The 12189-nt window shown below is 44.6% G+C and overlaps 1 protein-coding gene across 5 annotated transcripts in view; it reads left to right on the top strand.

The window, feature by feature from the left end:
* USP6NL (USP6 N-terminal like) overlaps positions 1-12189 on the top strand; it is a 278511-nt gene that overhangs the window by 154316 nt on the left and 112006 nt on the right. For all 5 annotated transcript variants that reach the window (XM_073619484.1, XM_073619483.1, XM_073619480.1 and 2 more), the window contains one exon: positions 1410-1490. In XM_073619484.1, the coding sequence (XP_073475585.1) occupies positions 1410-1490 (81 nt within the window). The remainder of the gene's footprint in view (positions 1-1409; positions 1491-12189) is intronic.

Below are 12189 nucleotides of genomic sequence, written 5' to 3'. Positions count from 1 at the left end.
TGACCCCTGTTCACATCTGAGTGTTCTGTCGCCTGAAGCAAAACGTTTGAAGCTCAAAAAAGTACAGAAGCTTCTTTTTTGGGAGATTACAGGTGTTTTACTGCTTTTACATTGGTGACCTTTTAACCTTGAAACCGCCTATACAAAAATGGTGCAAAACTCTGCAAAAATGCCTGGAAAAACACCTGAAAATGATACGCTCAGGTGTGAATGCAGCCTTAGGGCCAGTTCACACCACATACAGGCCGGTTCGTTTTTGTTCTGCAACAAAAACGCATGGAAAGTAGGTTATATGGTTTCCAATGGCATAGTTCACACCAGTGCAGTCAGTTCCAGAAAAAAAGTAGAGCATGCTGCATTTTTCCAGCACTGGACTGTACTGGAATGCAGTATGCAGTAAATGCAGGGGAACGCGCTTCAAAAACGTACTGCACCCTAGCATAGTAAGAAAAAAAAAAAAAAACAGGAAAAAAGAGATGTACCTGAGATGCATCTGGAAACGCATCAATAATGCACCAAAAATGCACTGGAACGCATTAAAAGCGCGCATGCAGAAACACATCTGGAACGGATCTGGAGTGTGTTTTTGAGGTGTGAACCGGCCCTTAATCAAAAAACAAAAAAAAAAACTTCTCTTTTAACCAGTTCTGGACCAGCCCCCCCAGTTAACCCCTTCACTCCCTGTCACTGTGTCACCCAGTACAGCGTTCATATTTTTTTTTTTTTATCACTGTACTGGTGTCATTTGTGACAAAAATCAGTGTTAGGGTACTTCGTGGTAGGCCCAGATAGGTCTAGGGACCCCCCTTAACCCCCCAATAAAGGTTTAACCCCTTGATCATCCCGTCACTAAGCACTTTCCCCGACTTGTTCATTCCCCGACTTGATTGGGGTAGGCGGAACACTTTGGTGGCGTGGATCAGCCACGCCTCTTGACCATTGACCTGTGGGGACCCGCCTGCTGACCTTTTGGAGGAGGTCCCTATTCCAATCCCTGAGTCCTAACCTTGTTCTTCAAGGGGAAACCCTACCCTTAAACCTAACCCTAATCTAGCACATCTCGTATGGAGTACAGAGGCCAGTAGTGCCGCTCATCCTTCTGGTGAACTGGCAAGCACCAGCAGCCTAGTACACCCTGGTCGTAGTGAAACCATCACTGCAGTATCACGTGTTGAGTCCTATAAGTGCATTTCAAGCTGGTGAGGTGGCTAGCACAACTAGTGTCCCGCAGCCACCAAGAATATAGTCCCTTAATATAGCAGCCCCTGAAATACCCAGGACTAGGTGTACAAAAAGACAAAAAGATATATGAAGGCACCTCTTTTTACTGATTGTTCTTGCTTTGTGGGATTTACTTTACTATAGATTGGTTTTCTAACAGTGTTTTGGCTAATTATTGTTTTTTTCAGCAAAAAATTTTAGAAATTGAAAGGATCTCCAAATGGCTGAAAATGCTGAAGAGCTGGGATAAGTACAAGAACTCTGAAAAGGTAATACACTTTTGGGAGATCGTAGAATAAAAAAGAAATCAAATGGTAATGATTAATTATTCAGGTCTACCCAAAATGCTTTCCGTTTTGGGTGGAAACTGGGGAATTAAAAACTTGTCAACTTTAGGAGTTCTGAGGTTTATCTAACTGTTGTCACCAGTATGAGGGTCTTTTTACATGTTGAGATTTTTCTTTCTGTGTTCATTGCAAAAACTTAATGTGAAACATAAGACTGCAGCTCCTCCTTCAATAGTAGGAAAAACACGACTGCATGTTTGGGAGAATGGGATTTAGGAGATGGTGGGAAGAACAGTCTTTTGCTTGAGACCTACAGACCACCAATTTACTGCCTGGATGTAGTACTAGAGTCAAATATTGACTTTGGGGCCATTGTTTTTTAAAAAAAGAAATCCAGTTAGAACACTGATATGTTTTCTAGTCAACTGCTGCAGGCTCCCTCCACTTTTATTTCAGTTAGTTGTATAACAAACTGTGATCAATCAGCACAATCTACTAATTACAAAAAAAAACAAATGTGCTAAACAAATGGCTTGCCAACACCTATAAGTGATCCAACCACTTATTCCATAAACCTTATACCAAACTGGTGTAGTACAACTCGCATATAGCTATAAATGAATTAAATAACATCAAATTCATGCCCTTATATCACAAGTGCTATATAGCAACAACCGAAGAAATATAAAATTAAAAAGGTGCAACAACCCACCCAATATCACTCAATTTTTCTCAAGTCGTCTTCTAGGATGGCACCCTGAGAGATGACTGGTCCACCTGACAGGAAACACAATCAATCAAGAGGTTAAAGGCCCCCGCCCCTCCCGATGCTCCTTAATTTTTGATTGTGTTTCCCCACAGCGAAACCATTTGTTATTTTTCTGTTGACCTAAAAGCCTGGGGCTGGTGGTCTCCCCCTGGGAGCCGGACCAAATGCCTGGGAAGCTGCTGGGTCCGGCCGGATGGTTCTCATCCTTCCTGGGGGGTTTCCCAATCCGTGTCTCGGGGGGGGGGGGGGGGGGGAGAGGCAGCAGAAGCGGGACCCTGGTCGGTGACCGTGCTTCTTTCCATAGAAGAGCCCCCCCCCCGAGGGCTGAAGAACCCTGGGTGCGGTGGTGTACCCAGAACTTCAGGGGACAAATTTCCTGTTGCCCTTCCTTACCTGTGCGGTGGCCGCGCAGTTGCAGGAGTTGGTGGTTTTCCTTCTACTGGCTACAAGACCACAGGAGGTGAGTCTGGGACCCCTTCTGGGGTCTGGCCAGGGCTGCCATTCATCTGTCCATCCGCCTGTCCGCCCGCCGACTGGAACGACCGTTCACGGGGGTCGCGCGGCAAGAAGCTCTGCATGGAGAGCTTCCAGGGGCCTTGCTGAGTGTAGCTCAGCACCATTTTCCTGAAGATCAGGAAATGACATCACTTCCTCCTCTAAGAGGAGGGAGTGGGAGGGCTGCAGCAGGAAGTGACCTCCGGTCCAGTATAACTTCCTGTCTTCGGCAAGATGGCGGTGGCGAGTTGCAACCAGCATACAGAGGATATAAAAAGCCACAGGGAACAGGCGCCCATGTCTCCTCTGCGTTCCTGTATGCAGCACCTCCAGGGAGAGATTGGAAGTAGCATGGAACATGAGAAGGAGACACCTGCAGGGTCTGCGGCCATGGAAGAGACCACAGGGGGTGAGTCTGACTGGCCTTCGGAGGTTTAGAGGGGGAGGGTACCCCAACTCTTCTCCTCCGACTCTCACAGTATATGCCTGTGTGTTTTTTTTTTTTTTCAGGGGACGACGCTATTGCCCGTGAGGTTGCCAGCCGTCCTGTGAAATCCTCCACCCGCTCTACACGATGTGGGAACTGTAATGACAGGCTACCCCCAGAACATTCAAAGCCCTTCTGTTTTAAATGCATACAGAAGTTGACAGGGAAGGAGACATCTCAGATAATGAAGGAATTCCTTACTGTGCAAACTGAGATGCTGTCCACCTTAAAGTCTTTTCAGGCCACCCTTAAGCCTAGGGATTTAGAGGCTCACTCTAGTAAGGATGCCTCTTCCCAGGAGAGCTCCGCCTCCTCTAGGAGGTATCGGGCGGAGTTACTGAAGTATCCACTCCCCCACGATTCAGAGGAAGAGTGTGATTTAAAAGTTCCTAATCAGGAGTTTTCTGATGAAGGGGTGGTGGACAGCCAAGAGGAGGGGGAGGAATCCAGGTCTAGCAGACATATATTTTCTGCCAACTACATGGAAGATCTTCTGAAAGCTATTTATGCCTCAGAAGAGATTCAGGAGCCTGCTGCACAGGTGTCCGCTCAGGATAGGATGTATAGAGGCTTGATTAAACCTCAGGCCAGGGTCCTTCCGGTACATTCCGCACTTAAGGAAGTCATCTTAAAGCGGGGGTTCACCTATCTATCGTTTTTTTTTTTTTTTTTTGAGTTAATTCACAAACTTTTCTTCTCAGCATTACATACTCACATATTGTGTGTAATATGTCCGCCTGTGTCAGATTTCGTCAGAAAGAATAACTTATATTATTCACTGCAGGCGGTTTCCATCTTCATTGTGGGCATTTGAAGCCCACAAGCATTTATTTCCTGGATGTGGTGAATGCTGTGCTCCCAGCATTCACTGCTCGTTCCCGCACATGCTCAGTGGCATCCTGGGAAGCCTGAGACTAGCTCCCAGGAGTCTGGGAGAGGCTAGAAACACGCCTACTCCCACGGGAGGAGAACCAGGAAGTGCAAAGAAGAATAGAAAAATAAAAGGTAATTACGGCGATTTCAATTTTTTAAAGGGCATGTCAGCATCTAGGCAAGGAAGAGAATACATACAGATATTGTTCAAAATTTGGGTGGAACCCCGCTTTAAGGGAATGGAAAGAACCAGAAAGAAGGTTTCTGAAATATAAAACCTGGAAGCGTAGATGCCCCTTCTCTGAGGAGAATGAGGAAAAGTTTTTCAAAACTCCTAGACTAGACGCCTCCTTAGCACAGGTCTCTAAGCAGTCGGATCTTTCCTTTGAAGATACCGGTAATATAAAGGATCAAATGGATCGCAGGGCTGAAACCATTTTACGCAGAGCCTGGGAAGCTAACGCTGCGGCTATGAGCCCCGCATTGGCCTCCGCTTGCATCGCAAGGAGGAGAGTAGGTGACATTCAGGCTTTTTCTATTACAGAACCATTTTTTTCTTTATTCGAGGACAGGGTTATACTTAGGCAGGACCCCCTGTACCTCCCTAAGGTAGCATCAAAGTTCCATAGGACTCAAGAAGTGGTGCTGCCTTCCTTTTGTAGTAACCCCAAAAGTGAAGGGGAAGTTTCTTTTCATTGTCTGGACGTCAGACGCTGTTTATTATCCTACCTAGAAAGGGTTAAGGAATTCAGAAGGTCCAGCCATCTTTTAGTTAATTTTTCTGGCCAAAAGAAGGGCCAACAGGCATCCAAGGCTTCTATAGCTAGATGGATTAAACATACCATTTCGTTAGCCTATGAGCAGTCAGGTAAAGCAGCTCCTAGAAATCTTAAAGCGCATTCCATGCGATCTCTGGCAACCTCCTGGGCGGAAAGGGCCGGAGCTTCGGTGTAGCAGATATGTAGAGCCGCTACATGGTCAAGCCAGAACAGGTTCCTGAGGCATTATAGAGTGGAGTTACCATCTCCTCAGGACCCGGCATTTGGCAGGAAGGTCCTGCAAGCGGTGGTCCCGCCCTAAAGGTAGGCCTGAGCTACTTGCTCTTCTCTCAGGGTGCCGTCCTGGAAGACGACTTGAGAAAAGAACCAGTTACACTTACCGGTAACGGTGTTTCTGGGAAGTCTTCCAGGACAGCAGGCCTACTTCCCACCCGTTCTATTTAGGAAACATGTAATGTTTAGAGTGTGGTGGTGGTTATGTTTTTCACTCTCGTACACTGGTGTGGGTCAATACTTTATTACAACTGAGGAGCATCGGGAGGGGCGGGGGCCTTTAACCTCTTGATTGATTGTGTTTCCTGTCAGGGGGACCAGTCATCTCTCAGGGTGCCCTCCTGGAAGACTTCCCAGAAACACCGTTACCGGTAAGTGTAACTGGTTCTTCTTTTTTTTTTTTTTTTTTTTTTAACTAAAAAGTAAAAAATAAGAACATAATTAATGTAGAAATGTTTCCAATTATTAATGTATATAAAATAATCCAAGAAGTGTTCAAGTCATAAATAATAATCCAATGTGGGAAAGGGTTTTTAACCACTTCAGCCCCAGAAGAATATACCCCCTTCCTGACCAGAGCACTTTTTGCGATTCGTCACTGTGTTGCTTTAACTGACAAGTGCACGGTCGTGCAATGTGACTCCCAAACAAAATTGACGTCCTTTTTTTCCTCACAAATAGAGCTTTCTTTTGGTGGTATTTGATCACCTCTGTGTTTTTTATTTTTTTCGCTATAAACAAAAAAAACGACAATTTTGAAAAAAAAAACGCATTATTTTTTACTTTTTGCTATAATATCCCCATAAAATATTTAAAAAAAACATTTTTTTTTCCTCAGTTAAGGCCTAAAGTATTCTTCAACATGTTTTTGGTGTAAAAAATTCGCAATAAGCGTTTGATTGGTTTGCACAAAAGTTATAGCGTCTACAATTTAGGGGATAGTTTTATGGCATTTTTATTGATAATTTATTTTTTTTTACTAGTAATGGGAGCGATCAGCGTTTTTTTTTTTTTTTGTATATCGTGACTGCGACATTATGGCGGACACATTTTTGGGACCATTGGCATTATTACAGCGATCAATGCTAAAAAATTGCATTGATTACTGTAAAAAATGTCACTGGCACTGCAGGGGTTAACCACTAGGTGGCGCTATAGGGGTTAAGTGTGTCCTAGGGAGTGATTCTAACTGTGGGGGGCAGGGGCGGTATGTGACACGTCACTTATCAGCGCTCCCGATTACAAGGAGAGCTGATCAGTGACAGTGTTACTAGGCAGAAGGAGGGGAGATGCTTGTTTATATTAGCATCTCCCGTTCTTCCTCACCGTGAGACGATCACGGGTATTCCCGCGAACATCGGGTCCACGGGACTCGTGGTCACGGAGCTCCCGGCGGGCGGGCGCCCGCGACCCGCCTCTTAAAGGGCAACGTACAGGTACGTTAATCTGCCTGTACTTGCCCTTCTGCGTGAGGCCGTCGTGAAGCGGTTAATCAGTGAAGATCCAGCTTCCAAAATAATCACCATTGTGTTCAAACTAAAAATAGTGACTCCGCCACCTCTCACCTCACTGTCATAACCCCTGCATCACCAGTAGCTCAACACCCAGTTTTCCCAGGGAAATGGAGTCAACAGCTGCCACTTCTGAAGCCTCATTGCTTCCTATCCAGATAGATGAGTTATATGACAATATGCATGTAGGCATAAAAAGCGCACACAAACCCCTAGTGTTCTCCATTTAAAACTCTTTTTTAATATAAAAGAAAAGGGTAATGCACTTACAAGTAAAGCACTAAAGCCAGTGCTAGCCGTGCATCGCATGTGTTATACAATCGCTGGCATGTGGCCTAGTGCAGAGATGGCCATGGGATGACGTCGCATATGGGACTCCACCTCCTAGGACAGTGATGGCGAACCTTGGCACCCCAGATGTTTTGGAACTACATTTCCCATGATGCTCAACTATACTGCAGAGTGCATGAGCATCATGGGAAATGTAGTGGCGCCAAGGTTCACTATCACAGTGCTAGGAGTTTGTCTTTACTGATCTATATCCCCTTTCCACATTGGAATATTATGTATAATTTGGACACTTGTACTATTTTTTTTTTTTTTTTTTTTTTGTTTCAATGTTTTTATTGAAGTTTTCAATACAACAAGGAAAGTACAATACAACATTGAGATGGTACATGGGTATTACAGTTTTGATATATACAGTACATTTGCAGTACAATAACGTAGTTTTATAATCATTAAACTACACGACTAAGAGGAAGAACCAAACCAAATAAAGAAAAGGTAATGAAGTCTTCGAGTAAAGTAGGAGTATGTCTCCACTGGCAGCTATTGGGGTAAGGTGTGAGTATCATGGCGAGTGTTAAAGATAGGTATTCTGATATACGCTCCCCTGACATCCAAACACCCCTGTTGGGTTCTAACTGAGTGTGGATGGGGGGAGCTAATAATCTCAACAGGCATCGTCAGAAGAGGTGTAGTTAACCTGTACGATGGTTTGGTATATGCTGTGCCAGTAGGACAAAGTAGTTGATACGTTAGCTCCTGAGGGAGTGTAATTGAGGAAGCACCTCTGTCACCAAATGGCCTTACAATGAGGGGATTAATATCTCTGTAATCTACAACCTTAGGCAGAGGCAGTATATGGGGGTGGATAGGGATACGAGGGTGGATAGAGGTATGAGGGAACCTGTCCCCTGCGAGTGTATAGTATAGGCAGTGAGCGTTTTGTGGAATACCCCGGGTTGGGTAGAGGTGCTAGTGTAGGGAATTGCAGTAATCTGCTGTTTCTTTAAAATGTGACCAGCAGGCCCAGGTTTTCTGGAACTTAGTTGGGTTCTCTCTAGCCTGGTGAATAAGGGCTTCCATTTCTGCTATTCTGTCTGTGCGGCAAAACCAGTGAGAAGTAGTTGGGGGGTTAGTTTGTCTCCAGCATGGGTGTGCACCCAAAAATGTATTAAAACATGGGTGGTGTTAGTAGGGCAGTGGATGGCGTCAGTAGTGTAGTGGACTTTTTATTAGGTCAGAAGTTGGTGTCAGTAGTTTTTTATTAATTTTTTTTTTTTTGTTACTTCTTACAATTTTTTTAGGAGCTGCATTGGGGGGCTTTGGTGAAATATCAGCAGGGGAATCTGCATGGCATCGGTAGATTAGGGTGTGCCTGGGCACACCTGGCACACCCCCTGCGCACACGCCTATGGTCTCCAGACTACCGGTATGCATTGTTTGCCAGCATTGATGAGGTGGAGGGTGAGAGATTTTTTGTAGGCCGAGTGGGGTATGGAGGTGTGGTGGAGCAAATATTGGGCGGGGTAAAATCTGGCATGTAAGTTGTGATTTGGGTGGTGAGGCGGTGTATCTCCTTCCAGAAAGCCTGTATGAGCGGGCACTCCCACCATATGTGGAGTAGGGATCCTTGAGATAAATTACATCTCCAGCAGAGTAGGGAGATGCTGGGGTGGTATTTATGTATCCTGACTGGGGTCCTATACTGTCTAGATTATAGCTTGTATCCGTTTTCTTATGCAGATACGTTGATGGATCCTTTATGAATGTGTTCAAGGATCTGCTCCCATTCAACGTTAGATAGGTTTAATGATAGTTCTTTTTCCCATCGTTGGCTAATGGCGTTGGATTTGGGGCTGCAGTCTAAGAACAGGAGAGAGTATATGGTCAAAATTAGATGTTTTTGGGGCTCCGTGGCAGTGCAAATGGCTTTGAAGGAATTGTATTCCCTATGCCATTTGGTCAGAGGTTTAGAGCTTTGGATGAAATGCCTGACCTGCAAATATTTAAAGAAGGGGATAGTTTGTTCAGGATAGCGAGAGGTTAGAGTCGCGTATATCATTGTTCTGGAAGAAGTGTTCTGCTCTAAAGAAAGGTAGTCGCCGTGGGATTTCTATGGTGGAATTTACAAGGTCAGGAGGGAAGTCAGGATTTTGTTCGATAGGGGTCAGGAGTCCAGGCGTGGACGCCATGTTGCGTTTATTACATGCCATCCTAAAATGGAGGAGAGTAGGGTGTATAAGTGGATGATCAGCACATTCTTTGGGGATCGCTTTCTGCGAGATCCATGGTAGATGGGATGTCGGAAAACCCGCAAATGACTCTTCAAGTTTAATCCAGTCCTTAGTGTCTGTGTGAACATGCCAGTCAACTACTCTGCTTAATAGGCAGGACCAATGGTATTTGTAAACATCCGGGAGTCCAATTCCCCCTTTTGATTTAGGAAGGGTTAATCTATCCCAGCTTAGTCTGGGCGCTTTAGAGGACCATATAAAATTCCTGCAGTCGTTTGAAGCTCGTGAAGAACGTAGCGGGGATGCGGATTGGAACGGTTTGGAAGAGGTATAGGATTCTGGGAAGGATATTCATTTTTATGATGGATGCTCTTCCAAGCCAGGAAAAGAGGCCCATGTTCCATCTCTGGAGGTCCTGTTGAATTGATTGTAGAAGGGGCAAAAAGTTTCTGGAGTATAGGTTTGAAAGGTTTTTAGGGATCTGAATACCTAGGTAGGTGATAGCGTGGGGTGCCCACTCAAAGGAAAAGTTTGCTTGACATTACTGTGGTGGAAGGTAGGGTAATGTTCAATGCTTTAGATTTTGAGAAGTTAATTTGGAGGTTAGAGAGTGATTTGAATAGAGTGAGGTATTTTAGTAGGTTGGGTATGGAGGTTATTGGGTCCAAAAGGAAAAGCAATATGTCATCAGCGTAAGCTGCTAGTTTGTAATGTTTGATGTGAATACCCTTAATGTCGGGGTTAGCTTTTATTCTACGAAGAAGGGGCTCCATGGTAAGAATGAAGATAAGGGGCGATAAGGGTCATCCTTGGCGTGTGCCATTCGAAATGGAGAAGGCATCCGACAGGCGACCATTGACCCTAATTCTGGCTGATGGCGTGGAATATAGGGCGAGAATTAATTGTTGTAGGTGGTCTGGGAATTCCATAGCCTTTAGTGTTACCATCATGTAGTCCCATGCCACTCTGTCGAACGCCTTCTCCGCATCCAGGGACAATAAAAAAACAGGTTTCGAGGAACGTGACAGCCAGTGATGTATGTTGATGGCTTTTATGGTGTTGTCCCTAGCCTCTCGTCCAGAAACAAAACCTACCTGATCTAGTGAGATCAGCTTGGGGAGTAGAGGAAGAATACGATTTGCGAGGATTTTCGCATAAAGTTTTACATCCACGTTCAGGAGAGATATGGGCCTATAATTTGATACTAAAGTGGTGTCTTTGCCAGGTTTCGGTATAAGTCCTCATGCACACGGACGTTTTTACAGCTGCTTTTTTGAGCTTTTTTTGCAGCTTAAAAAGGCCTGTCTATGTTAGTCTGTGGCTTCATGCCCACCTAGGCGTTTTTGAGCTGCAAGTGGCATAGGCGTTTTTAAGCTGTAAAAAAAACCCAGGACCAGTGGGTTCTGAGAGACGTTTTTCAGCTGTAAAAACGCTCTAACGCTCAAAAGCGCTCAAAAACGTCATTCACCAACGTTTTTTAACGTTTTTGATCCATTAAAAAAAAAAAAAAAAAAAATTGAAAAAAAAAAAAAATTTTTGAAAAAAAAAAAACGCTAAAAAACGCTAACGCGGAAAAACGCTCAAAAACGCTAAAAACCGCTAAAAAACGCTATTGCAAAAACGCTGAAAAAAGTTAAAAAAAAATCACTGCAAAGATACTGCCATTTTCATAACGTTATTTTAACAGCCTGTGTGCATGAGGGCCAAGCGTTATGTGGGCAGTTAGGATGTCTGTGGTAGCTTGAGGTGAGGAGAGTAGAGAGTTAAATGCTTTTAGAAATCTTGGGATCAGGATGTCGGTAAAGGATTTATAGTAGCTGACGGAGAGGCCGTCAGGACCCAGGCTCTTGCCAGTTTTTATTTGTTTCAATGCTACCAGAGCTTCTTCATTGGTAATTGGGCGATCTATTGTGGCCAAATCATCTGGGGTAATAGGTGTGGGGCTATATTGGTCTAGAAAGCTTTTAATAGCCTGTGTTCTGTCCGAGGTATGACCGGTCGTTTTCGTAGGTGGCAGGTTATAAAGTTTGGTGAAGTATCTTACGAATTGATCCGCTATTCCGCCCTAAGTGACAATTGAGTTCCTGGAAGGGTCTTTGATATTATGAATGGTGGAGGCTGTCTTTTTAATTTGTAGGGCTCTAGCTAACATTTTCCCGGACTTGTTCCCGAATTCATAAAAGAAGCGTTTTGTTAGTGCGAACTTGCGTTTCAACGTTTTCCCTAGCTCTTCCAATAGTTCTTCCCTTGCCTTCAGCAGGTCTTCAAGGGATTTTGTGGCCAGGGTTTGTTTGTGGATTTTCTCAAGAGAATGAATGCGCTTAGACAGGTTCTCAATATGTGCTTTTCTAGCTTTGCGTCTTTTCGCAGCTATAGAGATGAGTTCGCCCCGGAGGACACATTTGTGTGCTGCCCAGAGAGTTGCAGGTGAGATGTCAGCAGATTCATTCTCAAGAAAATAGTGTGTCAGGCTTGTGGTGATTTTCTGCGTTATGTTCAGGTCTGTCAGTAGTGAATTATCAAGGCGCCAAATGGAAAGATTCGTTTGTGAGGTTGGGAAAGTCAGGGTCATAGCGATGGGGTCGTGGTCAGAAAGAAGCATGGGATCAATGGTAGCCGTAGTGAGGAGTGCCAAGTCATTCTGTGAGATGAAAAAGTAGTCCAGTCTGGAGTATTTATTGTGTGGTGAGGAGAAGAAAGTGAAGTCCTTCTCTTTGGGGTGGAGAGTACGCCAAGTATCGTGTAGGGATAGGTCACTTAGTTGGGACTTGATCGCTCGTAGGGCTCTGTATGTCAGGGATGAGGATCCTGCGGATGTGTCCTGGCCAGGAGATAGTGCTACATTAAAATCACCCCCTACTATCAGGATACCACTCTGAAATGAGGTAAGCTGGTGTAGGGTATTTCGGAAGAAGGGTACTTGATGTATATTGGGAGCATACAAATTAGCCAGTGTAATGGGTCTGTTGTGT

This window comes from Aquarana catesbeiana, linkage group LG03 (genome assembly GCF_042186555.1).
Source record: "Aquarana catesbeiana isolate 2022-GZ linkage group LG03, ASM4218655v1, whole genome shotgun sequence".
NCBI classification, from domain to species: domain Eukaryota; kingdom Metazoa; phylum Chordata; class Amphibia; order Anura; family Ranidae; genus Aquarana; species Aquarana catesbeiana.
This window is presented reverse-complemented; position numbering and strand designations above follow the sequence as displayed.